Source organism: Erpetoichthys calabaricus, chromosome 1, assembly GCF_900747795.2.
Source record: "Erpetoichthys calabaricus chromosome 1, fErpCal1.3, whole genome shotgun sequence".
Lineage (NCBI taxonomy): Eukaryota > Metazoa > Chordata > Cladistia > Polypteriformes > Polypteridae > Erpetoichthys > Erpetoichthys calabaricus.
The window spans coordinates 279970912-279988759 of record NC_041394.2 but is presented as its reverse complement, the minus strand read 5'-3'; the positions used below and the strand labels follow the sequence as shown (position 1 = coordinate 279988759).

Below are 17848 nucleotides of genomic sequence, written 5' to 3'. Positions count from 1 at the left end.
GAGAACCCTGAATACAATGAGGACTGATTGAGGTCATTTATGTTAGGTAGAATGCCTAGAGGGGCTGGGCGGTCTCGTGGCCTGGAACCCCTGCAGATTTTTTTTTTTCTCCAGCCGTCTGGAGTTTCCTTTAGTTTTTTTCTGTCCTCCCCCGGCCATCAGACCTTACTTTTATTCTATGTTAATTAGTGTTCCCTAATTTTAATTCTTATTTATTTTGTCTTTTTTCTCTTTCTTCATCATGTAAAACACTTTGAGCTACATTATTTGTATGAAAATGTGCTATATAAATAAATGTTGTTGTTGTTATTATTAGGTTCCTAATGTAGTCCCTCCAAAAAGTATACAGTATTTTCCCAACCAAGTTACAGTGCATCACTTTTTCCACATTTTTGTTATGTCACAGCCTTATTCCAAAATGGAATCCACTGTATAGCATTCATTTGTTTTCTATTCTTTATTAAACTTGTAAAATACAGTTTGGAGTCATGGGGGCTGGACCCTAACTCAACAGCAACCTAAACAGGAAATGAATCTATTGTGGGACAGATAACTGCACTGTTCACACACTCACACTCACTTGAGCAGTGACAATTTAGAGTCACCAGTTCACTTAAAACGTGTATCTTTGGGATATGGAAAAAAAACAGAGTACCAAGAGAGACATAAGAGATGTAGACATGGCGAGAATGTAGAAACACAGTGCTTGTCCGGAATACCCCTCAATGTACAGCAAGCCACTGTTATCCTGTCTTTCACTTTTACTATGTGCATTTTCTTGTAGTTCCTACCCTCCACCCAGAACTGGCTGGATAGGTTCCAGACTGTCCCCCCATGACTCTGAATTGGATTAAGTGGGTCTGAGAATGTTATGTTATGTTGTGCTCCATTTGCTGTGTTCATTTTGTTCTGCTTAATAATGTAATAATTTTTGCCTTGTGAATCATTTTCTGATGGAGCATGTTGTGAATGACTGTACATAAAACAGAGACTGATTGCAACATAACACAAGATAACACACTGATTGTGTTCATTCTTTCGAAAGGCACTTCCATCTTTAGAAGAGAGACTATATGAAGGTTTAACACAGAAAATGACTCGCTCTCAAATTTTCTGCTGAAACATTCAGCTCTGCCCCTGCTTCTGCAAAAATTATATAATGATTTAACTTAACGTGAATCAGTGAGGAAGCATTCTTTCCCATCACAATATTTTACAGTGGTTCGATAAGTAAGTCGATAAGTGTCCTGGTAGTGTGGACGACATGTTTGTTGGACCACTGAGAACTGTAAGAACACCAGAAAATATCAAAAATCTTTAGCATTAATGTTTCAAACTGGATTACTCTCTGAATTCTTCATCAAGATTTATCCATCCTTCCATCGCCTATAACACAGGGTCACGGGGGTCTGCTGGAGCTAATCCCAGCCAACACAGAGCACAAGGCAGGAAGAAATCCCTGGGCAGGGCACCAGCCCACCGCAGGGCATCATCAAGATATATCCCATATAAAATACAAATAGCGCTTAATTGCTTTAGGAATAATATAGCTACGCGACTCTACTTGTTTACTCAGATAAGAGACAACAGGAATATGCTAAAAAATTTGCAAAGTCATTTAGAAGAAGGTTTTGTTAATCATGTTCTTATTTATAAATAAAAAAATGTTATTTAATGTTATTTAAGATAAGGTAAATAAACTGCAACAATGAATTATTTTTAAATACAGTAGAGTCTCGCTTATCCAACCTTCGCTTATCCAACATTCTGTATTATCCGACGTCCCACCGCAAAAAAAAAAAACAAAAAAAAAACGCATCAATCAGCAACAAGAACTGCAAGTTGCGAGCGTGAGCGTAGTCTATTTTTTGTTGCTAAGTTCATTTTTTCAGTTAAATTTTTCTGTTGTTTTGTTGTAAAACATGATTACAGTGGATTATGTGGCTGGCCCTCTCTGGCGTGCGTGTCTCTCATGCATGTGTGTGTGTGCATGTGCATGTGCGCGCATGAGTCTCGTGTGTGTGTGTGCGCGTGTGTGCATCTCTCTCTCTCTTGCGTGCGTGCCTCTCTTTTACGCGCGTGAGTGCATGTGTCTCTCTCTCTCTCTCTCTTTCTCTCTCTTGCGCGTGCATGTGTCTGTCTGTGTCTCTCTCTCTCACGCTCTTTCTCTAACGCTGCACAGGGAATGCACAGGGAGAGACTGAACATGTACGGAAATCATCGGCGCGCACAAACCGAAAGGGAAACTGGCTTGTTCCTATACCGAGTGTGTGGTCGTGCACAGAGGCAAAAGTTTGGCAAACTTTTTGGTCATAACCCGATTTGTACGTGTTCAGAGATGTTCGTGAACTGAGGTTCCACTGTATTAGGCTCGTAATGTGTAAAATTATAACATAGTTTGATGTTTAATAGGCTTTTTCTTAACACCTCCCATTATCCGACATTTTCGCTTATCCGACGTTCTGCCGGCCCATTTATGTCGGATAAGCGAGACTCTACTGTACTTTATTTCTTACTTGACTTGACCATGAGGCAAGACTAAGCTAAGTGACCATTCATGCTGCCCTTTCAAAAATAATATCCTTTTATCATACCACCTGATGTAAAGACTTTATTTCTCTCTGCTTTACTAAACATTTAGACTGGCAGTAATATACCTCAGGAAGCTCAGTTTTAAATGAGAAGTATTGTATTTATTACCAATATACTTGCATTCAACTTTACACTTCTAGTAAGATTTGTGTGAGAAATATTATGTATTGGAAAGAAAAACATTTACTTTTTTCTTTGTTTTTTGTCTGTGGTTGGCTCTGCTCTCATTATGACAATAAACCTCTCCTTGGGTCCCAGTTTGGTACTGACATACTTATTTATGTCCTCAGATTAAAAAGTTGAAGAACCCCTGCATTTCACAGTGCTGCTGCTGAAAACACTAGTGATTTTGTTTGAATGGTGGCTACTTGCAACCCTACCTACAGCTACAGAAGAGATACAGTAAGTAATGTAACAAGCTAACTGGATAACTTTAGCCAGTCAGTTAGTGTAATTGGCAAGCTTAAGATTAGCTACATTACCTAAATTACATGCTGTCTACAGGTAGCAAGTAATGTACGGTAGCTTCATTTAACGTGAATTACAAATTTATATTCAACTTCTTTTCCACACATAAAATATTTGTGCCTTTGTCAATTCATTTGTGAATGAGTAACTACTTGACCTACAGGGCGATATACTGAGAACATAAATATATGTATATTAAAGCATGATTGTATAGTACTATACTCCAGTTAACCCTGTGTGTTTGATATGTTTTCATTGTGTTTAGTTTATTTTGGAATAAAATGAAAATGAAATCTGGCTTGTGGTGTGTTTTAACACTAAACATTTTGCAATTTATAATTCACTTTTGATTATATAATAATTATACATGTATAGAATACATACCCTATCAGATTATAATTTTTAAGTACAATATTCATTAGTGCTGGGCGGTATGACCAAAATTCTATATCATGGGATTTTTCAAAATTATACAGATTTCATGGTATTCGATGGTATTCTTTTCCCATGCATGAGTGTATGTTAACCACACTTTCCACTGCAATTAATGCAGTAGACTGGCGAAGAATAACCTATTCCACTGTCATGAGAATTGTGCATTGTACAAAAAAAAGTATTAATACAGGTTTTTTATGGCCCCATAAAGTGATAGTTTTCAAGGGGGTGGCACTAATGAAGAGAAAGAATCACATTGCATGACAGCTGCGGTCAAAATATAGAACATTTTTATTGAACAAATTTTGCAAACAACTTAAACTAAAATTTTGACAACATATTTTCAACCATCCAAAGATGCATTTAGACTTAGTAAAATATCCAGAGGTGCTTGTCAAAAGTTGTATTGCACTGAACATTTCTTAGAAAAGGAATAAATAGTAAATATTTTTTGTAACCAACTAAATTTTCTGTTAATGTTACCAATCTCTGTCCACTGACACGTTAGCTATATGGATTGTAATGCCGTTGGTTATCTCGATCCACCGCTTGCTTTTTTTGTTGTAGGCAGTCACTCTAGCAAACGCGTCTACAAGTGACGTCTGACTCGAGTGTCCTCTAGCTAAGGTGGTGCAGCAAATTTCTCTTGTTGCCGCCTCCGGCGACAACTGTAGCTCAACAGCATTTGCAGTAAATAGTTGTTTGGTCCACATCCGACCTTTTAAAATCAAAGTATCTCCAGACAACAGACACAGCTCCTTTTTTTGGCAAATGTTCTTCTGTGTCATCATGTTCAAATTTACTGTCTGCTACAGCTTCAGTTTCGGAATGTTCTCGGTCCATTTTCACCGCTCAATACCTCCACTAAAGCATGTACTCCGTTGCATGCGTGTTTAGCAGTGTAGCAGAGAAAAAGGTCCCCCCTTAAACAGTTTCCCGCTGCGCCACGTTCTGAACGTTGTTTAGGCTATTTATACCGGTATTGCGGTATAAGAAAAATCCATATCATAACACAACACTAATATTCATCAACAGTACACTTCTGCAGATGATTCCTTCAAACAGGAATTTGACAAATTGGTATTTAATAGGCCAATGAATGATCTGATTTCTGCTCTGTTTAATATCACTATTACATAATTTTATATTAATAACTGTTATACCTTTAATTTGCCTGTGCTGTAGCATTTAAGTGTGCCACCCCATGATATCCACTGGGCCTGTCTGACTACCCCATTAAAAAATATCTTGAGACGACCCTGGACATGGCATCACAGCCACTTTTATTCAAAGGTGTTGTTCCAAATATCTTGATCAAAGTGTGAAAAACAATTACAACTGTTAAAATATTCTAATATTCTATGGGCATTACTGCAATACAATGCAGAATACCCTTAAAAGCGATGGATAGCCATTTGGCATAAGACAGATAGATTTTGACCTGACTTTTCGTATTGACTGTGGCCACCATGACTTTATCTTCTCTACTTCATTGCATACTGACCTTATATTTAATAAATACCATTTACATTTACTTATATTATTTTGGATGCTCCAAGAAGCTTATTTAATTTTTTAAAGAAATATGTACGTATAGTATTTCTGTATTTCTGAGGTACCGAATTATGTTTTGTATAACTTTTATTGAATGCCTTTTATTTAAACTATATAATACTTTTAAAAGTGCACAGGGCTCTGAGCTTCTAAGTTGCCTATCAAATGAAATAGACTAACAAACGGCAAAGCTCTGAAGGCATCAAGCTAGTGTTATAAAAACTAACGCGCGTGTTTCTGCAGTATAGAAGCGAGTTTGGATTTGCTGCCTTTGGCTTTGGTATTTTTCTCGCGTGAACAAAATTCTAATAAAAAATAAAGAAAGCTGTCACCGTTACAGAAAGTCCCACGAGTTGAGAAGTCAGGGTTTAAAAAAAAACATTTCGAACTCACCATTTTCGCGAGGACTCCACTGTCTATAAACGGAATGTTTACATCGGTCGCCCGTGGTCTTGGAAACGGTAACTTGGTAACAACTCGCAAGACGGCAGTAAAGGAAGTTCGACAAAAGAAGCCGGTTTACGGCAGTCAGTGGTAAGGTGAGAGGGAAAGAATACGGAGAATAAGAATACGAAGAGAATAGTTTGCAGGAGGTAGAATCATGTTTTATATTTATCCATGCCTTTAATAATGTAACAGTCACAAACTAGTCATTAACATTCGTCGACTATTGATTACTCTACTTGAAATTTATGTGGCTAATGTGCATTGTATTTGACACTGTCAAGAACAACAAAGTCCAACCCTGTTGGCAATGTTTGGAACTTTAACAAGGAGAACTTACAATAAATCTTATTATAACATCTGATCTTGACGACAAATATTGTTAAATCGTTAACGTAAAATGTGCATTTTACAGAAGGGCGTGTTTGCCCTACTAACTTGTAAATCGCTCAAACTTGGAGTTTCTTCTTGTGGATCATTGCAGGTCTAATGAAGACTGACAAGATCACTAAAATTCTCAGCGTTGACAATGGCCACCCCTTTAAGAAGCGAGGTCATCAGACTGTATAAAAATGTAAGTCAAAAAAAGTTGTGGGCTGAAATCAAAGCGCAGCTTTAGTTTATTAGTCCGCTGATCAGCCAGGCAGTTTTGGGTTTTATAAAGCGCATTTACGATGTAGAAGAACATCTCCAGACAGTCAAGAAAACTCGAGTGGAACAACTAGTTACGGTAATAGTGAGTGGGGGTATTCAGCTCTTTTCAAAGTTTTAGGACACAAAGTAAATCATGCTAATTAATCCCTTTTTTTGTAGGAACTCTAGTTAGATAGCGCATTCAGTGCTTAATACATTAGTTGTTTAAAAATAATTATCATTTTATCAAAAATGTATAAATCTAGAAAATAATGTAGATTTTTTTGTTCACTTTTATTTTTTTGGAATTAAATTCTGAAAAGAATAATAAAAGCTAATATGACACTGGTAAAATGTATAAAACGAAAAACCTTACCTTTTTTTATATAGCATCACCCAAACTGACCATGAAGCTAAGCATGTTTGGGACAGCCAGTACTTTGATGAGTTGGGTGGCTGCTGGAAGAGTTGTTAGCGAGGCCAGCAGCGGACATTAACCCTGTGTGGTCAGAATGTGGATCTCAATGCCCCAGTGCTGTGATGGGGACACTGTGCTGATAAAATGGTGACGTCCTTCAGATGATGACTCTCTGTGGTCATAAAAGATCCCTGGGCATCGTTTGTAAAGAGTAATGTTTACCCCGATGTCCAGGTTAAATTGTCCACCTTGGCCTGGTCATTCTGGCCCCCTAATCACCCCCTGTCCCTAACTAGCTGTCACTCTCACCCTTTCACCACTTTGGTGAGTGTACCGCCACAAAAATGACTGTCGTTGCATCATACAGGTGGATGCTACACATTGTCAGTGGTTGAAGTGGCTCCCCACTAACTATGTACACTGCTTTGAGTAGTGAAAAAAGCATGGTATAAATGTAAAGAATTATTTGTCATAAGGAGCCAAAGCTGAAATCCTGTAAGAAAACAGAAAATTGGCAACTTATATATATGTATATATGTGTGTGTATATATATATATATATATATATATATATATATATATATATATATATATATATATATATATATATATATATATTGTATATCGATCATATGTAGTTTCTGTGTAGTAGTATTCATATGCTACACCATGTGTACGTTGTAAAGCGTGCAATGAAATTCTTAACTTCATGCCTAATCAACATTGAGTGGGTCGTCACTCTCTAGTAGCAAAATAAAAAGAATGTATTATAATAATATACAACTCCATTTTATTTAACTGCAATCACAAATCAGCTTAGTCTATATCGTTCACAGCAGACTCAAAATCTCCTGGTAACTTTATTCATATTAAAATATTCCTTATTGCAAGATATTATGGAATAGGATCTATCTGATGTGGTAACATTTGATGTATTTCTGATGGCAATTTATGTGCTCCATTGAATCAATTGTTTGCATTTTATTTTGTCTTTTATTAGCAAAAGTGAACAGTGCTCCGAGTCTGTTTAATTAAAACTATTTTCTGAGGTGGTTTGTCATGTGGTGGGTGCGGCAAAGTGCTGTATCAGCACATGCTCCTAACCTCTCTCTCTGTCTCTGTTAAGGACTTATTTAATTAATTTAATATAAAAAAAAACAAGAGACGTTCAAAAAGTCTCTGCACTTTTTTTAAAAAACTCTATAAAGAATTTCAAAAACAAATTACATCACTTTTCTGCATAGTCACCTTCGTTTGTGATGCAATTTTCTCAGCGTCATACCAACTTTTTTTTGCCCAATTACTACTCCTCCCATCTTCACTGTTTCCAACGAAAATATAAAAGTACGGAAACTTTTTGAACGTCCCTCGTACATTGTCCTAGTCAGTCATGAATGCCAGCCTATCATGAAATTCACCATGTTTGCAAACGAAAAGAAGCAGGAATTAGACAGAGGTAAAATGCTATGAAGTGGACACTATAGTCCTCAGAAAATCATTAATGATATTGCTTATAATCATTTTGATGACTGAGGATTCTTTGTCAAAAACGGATTTTGTGCACAGATCAAATGTTGCTGTTGGTACAGCCCAACTACAGTGGGTTCCCCTCATTTAAAGACAGCACTACTGACCATAACAAAACAAACCTTGGTCCTGGGGTCTGTCATTGTTGTAAATTTTGATTTCAGATGATTTCATGATAAGTCAGTTTTTTGTGCTTTTAATCATAACACCGTAGTTCATCTAGCATGCATTGACTCTGCAATGTGAGGTTTACTTTCCTAAGAAATTGGGCATATATAGATATTGAAGGCCTGCATGTCTCATTCATTTTATTATTTTTATTGAATTAACACATTAGTGCCTTTCAACCAACAGAAAACCAGGCAAAGGTCCATATGCTGTAGTAATGAACTTTAAAGGAGAGATCATACTTCATTGTCATTCTCTCTTTAAGCATAGTAACAAGCTATGGCTTAAACAGCAATCTAAATTCAGAAGATGAGGAAAACTGATAAAATGAGGGAAATGCATTAATTGCTATGTGTAAGTCACCATTTTATATGTTAAAAACCCTATAGGAAGTGAAGAAACCCTATTGTGAATTTCTGTGTTGATGCCATTAAAGTATAAACTGTGAAATAACTATTAAGTTTGTTAAGACACAAGTCCAGTTAAAGGAGGAATCAGAAGGAACAAAAACTTGCAGCCACAGGGTTCCAGCAAGATAGGCTTTGGACATGAATGGATTACATGATGGAAGTTTTATAAAACAAACTCTCCCAGTATCAGAATGTGTGTAGTGCTGCCATACAAGCCAGATCTGAACCCATAAGAGACTGCAATACATTACTTTGACTAAGAAATATAAACCAACACTGTGGATAGAGATAAATAGATAGATAGATACTTTATTAATCCCAATGGGAAATTCACATACTCTAGCAGCAGCATACTGATACAAAAAAAAATAGAAAAAAAAACAAAATTAAAGAGTAATAAAAATGCAGGTAAAAACAGACAATAACTTTGAATAATGTTAACGTTTAAAATCCCCCCCCCCCCCCCACCCGGGTGGAATTGAAGAGTTGCATAGTTTGGGGGAGGAACGATTTCCTCAGTCTGTCAGTGGAGCAGGACAGTGACAGCAGTCTAGTCGCTGAAGCTGCTCTTCTGTCTGGAGATGACACTGTTCAGTGGATGCAGTGGATTCTCCATAATTGATAGGAGCCTGCTGAGCGCCCGTCGCTCTGCCACAGATGTCAAGCTGTCTAGCTCTGTGCCTACAACAGAGCCTGCCTTCCTCACCAGTTTGTCCAGGCGTGAGGCGTCCTTCTTCTTAATGCTGCCTCCCCAGCACACCACCGTGTCTGATAGAACATCTGCAGCATCTTATTGCAGATGTTGAAGGACGCCAGCCTTCTAAGGAAGTATAGTTGGCTTTGTCCTTTCTTACACAGAGCATCAATATTGGCAGTCCAGTCTAATTTATCATCCAGCTGCACTCCCAAGTATTTATAGGTCTGCACCCTCTGCACAAAGTCACCTCTGATGATCACGGGGTCCATGAGGGGTCTGGGCCTCCTAAAATTTACCACCAGCTCCTTGGTTTTGCTGGTGTTCAGGTGTAGGTGGTTTGAGTCGCACCATTTAACAAAGTCCTTGATTAGGTCCCTATACTCCTCCTCCTGCCCACTCCTGATGCAGCCCACGATAGCAGTGTCATCAGTGAACTTTTGCATGTGGCAGGACTCCGAGTTGTATTGGAAGTCCGATGTATACAGGCTGAAGAGGACCAGAGAAAGTACAGTCCCTTGTGGCGCTCCTGTGTTGCTGACCACAATGTCAGACGTGCAGTTCCCGAGACGCACATACTGAGGTCTGTCTTAAGATAGTAATTCCTCTGTTCTTTTTGTAGGTAACAAGATTCTAGTCAACTCTTGATTTAACCAATGTAAGACTGAAATGAATCATTAAATCATCACTGAATCATCATTTACATACAGTATACAGGATGTGTAATATGACGAGTGTGCTCACTGCTACAGAATGTTAGAACAGTTTAGCACTCTCCAACGAGCCTTTTAATACAGTGCACTTCTACACAATTGTAGAAGCAGCACTCAAAGCCAGTATGCAGACAACCTGACATTTAAGTTGTCAATTCGAAAGCTTAATGCAAAAAAAGATTTTTGGTCCAAATGAAAAAAGGCAGCATTGTGTGTTTTAGGGACAATGTAAAGCATGTGATATTCATACTGTGTGTGTTTGGCATAAAAATAGCTTGTTATGTATGTAGAAGGCAGTTACTCAGTAGGAGAGTGAAAATTTGTTGAAAGGAGAGCAACTATTAATAATTTACAGATTTACTTGGTTATATAGAGGTTGTATATATTATTAATGATCAAACTTTTTAGTCTAGCAACTTTTTCCCTCAGCCTGTGCTCTGACTGTTTCAGCAGTCCAGTTTTGACTACTGATCATATTCTGTTGCATATCCCCAAATGGCCTGTTCCTAGACACTTGGCCCCTCAAGTTATTTTATGTAGCGTACTGCAGAAATGTAACACTCCAGAACATGATCTCTTCAGTGCAGCACTGCATTAGAATTATCACCTGTCCCATGGTGTCTATCTTACCACTGTGTTTGCATCTGTAAAACCCTTCAAGGTGGCTTCTCCTTGTAGCAAAAGCAGGCACAACAAAAAGGAAAAAGTTGTAATAAGTCATGCAACCATCTTGCCAAACCCTTCGAGCATACACTAAAATTACTAATAAGGTATTCAGAGTACGTACTGTATGTGCTATTGGAGCAACAGCACACGTCTATGTACTCTGTGTTACTGCACACCTCAAACAGCGGCTATAATATTCAACAGCCTACTAAAAAGATCCTTCAAATGACGTTGTATCCTTATTTTAAAAGGTACGTTTTTTTTAATTAGCGCTTTGGTGAAAAAAAAGATTTATTTATACAGTTATATATTTTTGTAAAGACAATTTGCATAATAGCTCTTTAAAATTTACAGTGCATCAGCGTGATTCAGTTGTTAATAATTTTAAGGTTCAGTAAATTAATGTAAATTCTTTTTTATGCATCTTAATATAGGATAACATGTATTAATTCCTAAATGCCACTTTTAGCTATAGGCCTAACTTTCTGTCCTGTAAAGCTTCCTTATATCCATGTCACACAATGATGTCAAGTGTTTGCCAGAGCTTTTAAAGCACCCAGTGGAGAACATGAACTTATTGGACATTGTCATTACAATCAGGTCCGGCAAGCAGTACTCCCTAATTTAATATACAAATTCTTTGAAGGACCTGTAGGCCTTTAACATTTCTGTTAACAAATATTTAATTAGAATGATAAGAAAGCTGAGTCCTTGTTACTTAATATTCGCATACAGTATGTTTAAAACCAAACATGTCACATCTGTCTTTAAAAGGGCATCCATGCTTCTGAGCCTGCTCATTTTAATACAGAGGCTTAAAGGACTGAAGTATAATGGGATTAATAAAGTATCTATCTATCTATCTATCTATCTATCTATCTATCTATAAGTGGCATCTCTAGAGAAGGTGCTCATTCCATTCAAAGGTATACTGTATTTGTGCACATCCACACCAGGCCTATTTTGAGTCATCAGTTATTTTAATAAGTACATTTTTCTATGCGAAGAAAATTAGTGTGTGTAGAATGTGGACACACACGCAGACCTCGTGGAGCAACGGAGGCAGGATTGAACTTGGGGCTCTGGAACTGTTGGAAAACTATGCCACCTTATGCCACCATTTTCAAAATCCATCTTTATTTCATAAGCTGTCTTTAACAGCATGTCTTGCTGAAAAGCTTTTAAAGAAATTCAGTAAACAGCTTATCAAACCTTACCCTTATATAACATTGCATTGCTTAATAAATCGAGAACTAGAGAAAAGGTGGCCTGTGATATGGAAAGGAGCAAAGAGTCAAGAGAAACTTTCCTAATTTGCCAAAGCACGCAGTTTGGAAAATACAAAGTAAGATTTGTTTTATCATTTAGGGAGTTGCTGTCCAATATGACATGATTTATATAAAATTATAGAAAAATTTTGGATTTGTTCCTCATGAAAGAGTAATGCAGACAAACCAAGTACGTTTGATTTCCCCGAACAGTCTCCACTTTTTCTTTCAGACTTCTTATGTACAGTGCATGTGAAAATAAATGGTCATTCTGAGAGAGATGCTACAACAAAGGCAAATATTTTATACTCACTGTCATGTCTGCTTTTAAAGTAATTGGTGATGCCATCTTGACTCTGCATTATGTCTTGTGTGCTGAAGGGGAAAGTGGGCCTCAAAAGTGAGTTTATGTCTTTGCCAGAGGCTTCAATGATTTTCATATGTGGCTTAAATTTTTTTCTTTAGTATATAAATATATACAGTATATATATTGGCAAAGATGTAGGGGACATAATCCCACATCTTTAAGTAAAAATATGAATGTTGTTAAGGGGATTAATTCATGGTGAAAACGATATCTGTTCAAATTCTAGATTTATTAATTTATTAGATTTTTGAATTTTACTGTATTTGTCAAGGCAGTGGATGTTAGATTAGCTGGGGCTACTACATTACACAGTATGAATGTGTAGGTTTAAGTATGCCATATGATGGACAGGTAAACTGTGTCAGATGGGCTACTACCTGACAATTGTTGTTTCTGGATGGGCTCAAGCTCTGCACAACCCTTTTTAGGACTAGGCTGCTTAAACAAATCAATGGGTGCAACTTGCAATAAAACAGAGTGCATGGCTTTAGGTGGCCATGTTTCAATGAGTATAGTGACTAATGGTGAGGCAGTGTGGTGTAGTGGTTAAGGCTTTGGACTTCAGACCCTGAGGTTGCAGGTTCAAATCTCACTACTACTGTGTGACCATGAACAAGTCACAGGACATGTCTGTGCTCCAGTTGGAAGACCAGAAGAAATGTAAGCAGCTGTATCATAAAGGCTGTAAGTCACCTTGGATAAAAGCATCAGCCAAATAAGTATGAGGTATGATCAAAAAATACAGTGAATGTTTTAAAAAAGAAATGTTTATTGCAGTACAAGTTTTACAATTACTAGTCACCCTCAAAATACTCTCCTCCACTTTGAATGCACTTATTCCAAAACTCCTGTCACTTTGCGAAGCAGTTCTGGAAGTTATCTTTCGAGAGTGTCTTTAGTTGGGCTGTCGTGACTGCCTGGATGTCCTCAATGGATCGAAATCATTTGCCTTTCATTGTCATTTTCAATTTAGGGCACAGCCAGAAGTCGCACGGGGCCAGATCCGGCGAATAAAGTGGATGCGGACACAGCGTAATGTTTTTTTTTTTTTCCCACAGAAATTGTCATACTAGAAGGGATGTGTAACAAGGAGCGTTGTGAACATTTTCTTCGGTTATTAATGTTGAAGGACGTCCTGATCTTTTCTCGTCTTCAACCGAGTCAGATCCATTACGAAATCAATCAAACCACTTTTAAACAGTCTTAATTGTCGGTGCACTATCACCATAAACCGATTTTAACATCTGATGGGTTTCCTGAGCTTTTTGCAATTTGAAACAAAATTTCATGTTAATGCACTGCTCGATATCCATTATTAATAACAAACACTGTTGAACTCAACAGTGGCTCACAAACTACTGACAGTGTCAAACACATTGAAACAAACTAGGCTCTAGGATGGACATGTCACAATCTGCATTGAATTTTTTTGCATTGCTCTTGGATGGTGCTCTGCATCAACATTGACCATACTTTTTGATCACACCTCGTAAATGTACTTTTGTGATAGAAAAACAGGATTTCTTCTCCCCTGTTCATATTTGTCTTGCTTGGACCTAAGAAGAAAAAGTCATATATCACAGATATTCTTAATAGTCATGTCTCATAATTAGATATCCTTGTGTTTCATGTGCAAAAGGTAATAACATTTACAATGGTTTGACTTCTTTATGTATATTCTTTAAAAATAGTTTAATAAAACTAGCTAGAAGATATCTAGGGCTTCACAAGTGCAGAATACGGCTTAAGCATGTCCTTTCTTGACATGTACTGCACACAGCATGTTGTCCTATTTTCCTTGTTCATTGAGTTAGTACAAATTCAGATTATGAAACGCCCCATCCAGGGCTGAAGCCAGACTTGAACTCAGTGGTACCAGGATAGCCTCAGGCCCTCGGCACTCTGAACAGATTAAAGTGGGTTTGATAACAGGAAGGTGGGTGGAGATACCCTTCTTGTTGTACTCCCTTTTGTTTTGGGTGCAAAGGTTATATAATATGGCATGTCTCTTTTGATAATGTCTGATACAAATGTTTAACATTGTTGCTCTGCTTAAAAGAAACTCAATCTTTGTATGCCTACACGCTATACTGTATAGTACTATACAATTACATTATACAAAGGGAGATGGAATTGCATGTTTTCATATTCTGAATACCGTTTGTTATATTCAAAGTACAGTTTGTTATTTTAGTTCTGATTGCCTTGTTAACTGGAGTTCCAAAGGCAGAATGATTACTTGTAGAATAATTTGGGTGTAATGTTGTTATACAAGCTTTTGTATGATGTGTGCTTTTTTCAGCTATTAGTCCTAAAATATCTGAATGTATTTAGTAAGGCTTAGAACTCTGTCTTGTTTCACTTTAGCTATATGAAGGTGGTTTCTAATTTTACTCATTTCAAAAATTGTAAAAATTTGCAATACATTCAAAGTAACTGAATGTGTGTCTATAAATGAGTAACTGGAATTTTGAGTATGATATAAGATAGCCTACTAAAAAATTTCTTTGTACAATGTCTTATTGCTACAGTGACAATAAAGACTTTGATTTGATTTACAAACAAAATACATTTATCTAACTTCAGCTTTTGCTCTGCTAGAATCAATTTTTTAGCAACCTAATGCTAGTCTTTTTTTTTGTAATTGTATGCTTTTCTATGTACTGTTGTGTGTTGTGAGAAGTCAAGCAAAATGACAACTTTTATTGGCTAACTAGAAAGATTACAATATTCAAGCTTTCGAGGCAACTGAGGCCCCTTCTTCAGGCAAGAAGTAATCTTTCTAGTTAGCCAATAAAAGGTGTCACTTTGCTTGACTTCTTACCACATCCATAATGGCTAACACTATACAACATCCTTTACTGTTGTGTGTTGTAATCTATTTGCTGTTAGTTATTTTTTTGTCAGACCTATCCTGCTGCTGTCACTCGTGTGTAGGGGACATGCCATTGTACTTTATACTCATGATAATACACTTGTTCATCTGCTTGCAATAAGAAGTGCTCTTTTAAACATGTGAGAAGAAAACAGATAGTATGGCCAGGAATGAAGTAAGAAATTATATTTTCTGCCCACCACGAAAATGTAATTGCTTATATTAATGAACGCCTGTTTAATGAGTACTGTGTTTATTTTGCTTACTTCTTATGCTTATAGTATGAGATATTTATAGTTAGCCTTATAAAACCTGGCATTTACTGTCATAGAAGGGAAGCCTTGATTTGACTTGGACACCGTGCTTTTAAGTAAAGGCAAACTGGATTTTGTATGTTTCGTCTATAACCCCATTTCCAACAAGACTGAGCAACTGTATAAAATGTAAATAAAAACACGAGTGCGATGATACACACCATACAGTATTTAATTGAAAACAGTACACCATACCAAAAGCTGACACTGAGAAATGTTACTGTTTTATGACAAATGTATGCTCATTTTGAATTTGATGCCAGCAACACGTTTCAAAAAGGCTCGGACAAGAGCATCCGTGTTGCGCCACCTCTTTCAACAGTAATATTTTCAATTAAATATGGGTTTAAATGATTTGCAAATCCTAACATTGTTTTTTTTCCTTACATTTTACACAGCGTCCCAACTTTTTTTTGGACATGGGGTTTTACTAAAGACTTAAACAAAAACAATCATTCGCCTCCCTTAATGTATACAATGCTTTCTTTTTAAGCTTCTGTATCTTGGAAGAGAATACCCCAAAGGTGAAGACTACTTCAAAGATCGTCTCAAGACAGCTTTCTTGAAAAATAAAGATGTCACGGACCCAGAAAAGATCAAAGAGTTAATAGCCCGTGGAGAATATGTGATAAAGGAATTGGAAGCTTTATATTATCTTCGAAAATACCGAGCGATGAAGCAGAGGTATTACTCTGATGGGAATACTGAATAATTGCACTGACAAGCAACTTTAGAATGCATATTTGTACGTCTAAAGCTGTAATGCTGTATACTTAATTCAGGATGAGGCCAAGTACATGAGAAAAAAATCTGTTAAAATCACTGATGTGGAATTTTTTGAGATTTTTGTAAACTAATTAAATCTGAAGAGTATTGGCTTGAGCCAGTTTGATTCAGACTTTAGAAATCATTTAAAAATTTGGTAATGAGATGATAGTACAGTTTCTACTAGTGCATAATGTACTGAAAAAGCAGTGTATGCAGCAGTGGCAGCAAGAAACTAGGTTTACTAAAAGTTAATCACTTCCACTTTGTGTTGCACTGCAGAAAAGTCAGAACATACTTGAACAGATTAAGTAGATTTACTCAAATTGACCCAATGGCAGATAACAGTGCAAATTACTGTTACATTCTCAAAGGTACAAAGAAAGCACACTGTGAACACTCTTGTTTTATTTTCTTTTAAACCTAATCCGAGCATTAATTAGTTTCTCTAAATTCTGTGCGCAAGATTTTTTAAACAAAATCTATATAACTGAACAGCAGTTGAATTATTTTTATCACATTTTAGCATCTAGTTTTCAGCCCCCTATTTCACTTAGAAGTAGCAAAACAAGAATGCTTTTCCATACCAACACACAATTTACAACTCACGCAGCTATTTAAAGGAATACTTGAACTTGACTGAAGAGCAATACACTGAAACTGATGACAGACCTTTAGTTACCCGTGATATCTATCTAGTCTGACTTGTTTGTATGTGGTACTTTTTGGGAGTCGAGTGTTGGAGTAGTAATGACAAACAGACTGTAGTATTCAATGTAGACCAGATGTATATATGAGAATTAAGGAAAGGTTTGAAAATTGGGTTGTTAGATTATATAGTGGTCACCTAGTGTTACAATGTTGTAATTCATCATTGTAATCATATAAACTGTACATAACATACACAGACGAAAGAGAATGTAAAAAACATTAGCAGTTGTCCAGATGTATTTGACTGATGCTTTTCAGTCAAATCTCTTGAGGCAAGCTGCTTACCCACTTAGTAGTGTGTGAATTTAAAATATTTTGCATGCAGTTTAAAGTGCATTGAGCCATATTTCATTGTGTATGAAGTATCTAAACAAGTATGAATGCATCTGATGATGAGCTGACTTTACCTCTTATGATCAGTGTTTCCTGTCACGCTTCGTCATGATTAACTATACAGAAGTAAAAGTTTGAAAATGCAATACTGTACAAGAAATAGCATTATCACAAAGTTGTGATGCACATTTAAGGAAAAGAGCATTATTTTAGTATGGGTTGAACCTTAATATACCCAAAATGTGCCTGAGAGTTTTATTTATACTAGGTTTCAGTGCAAATTCTGTGCACTACAATAACATTTACCTTAAAGTGTGCCAGTACTCATTTGGAACAGTAAATGATGTTTTATTTTTTACGTACCACTTCACTCTGCTGCTTCGTAATTAGGTGTACCTACACAGAATGACTGGGTTTATAAGTTGATTGGTTTTAACTGTACATATAATTCAGTATACAGTAAAAGACTAATAAACATAAATGTCATTTTGAAA

At 36.6% G+C, this 17848-nt stretch overlaps 2 protein-coding genes across 2 annotated transcripts in view; one reads left to right on the top strand and one right to left on the bottom strand.

Moving 5' to 3' along the window:
* The window catches only part of dnai7 (dynein axonemal intermediate chain 7), a 55671-nt gene extending 50159 nt beyond the window's left edge, over positions 1-5512 (bottom strand). Inside the window, exon 1 of the mRNA XM_028815649.2 lies at positions 5443-5512. Within this exon, the coding sequence (XP_028671482.2) occupies positions 5443-5445 (3 nt within the window). The 5' untranslated portion in view covers positions 5446-5512. The remainder of the gene's footprint in view (positions 1-5442) is intronic.
* A 28-nt stretch (positions 5513-5540) lies between these two features.
* Positions 5541-17848, top strand: LOC114662266 (electron transfer flavoprotein regulatory factor 1-like). The gene is made up of 3 exons (XM_028815660.2): positions 5541-5642; positions 5978-6067; positions 16039-17848. Exons 2-3 carry the CDS (start codon positions 6023-6025, stop codon positions 16255-16257), a joined length of 264 nt encoding a protein of 87 aa, XP_028671493.1. The 5' UTR covers positions 5541-5642; positions 5978-6022; the 3' UTR covers positions 16258-17848.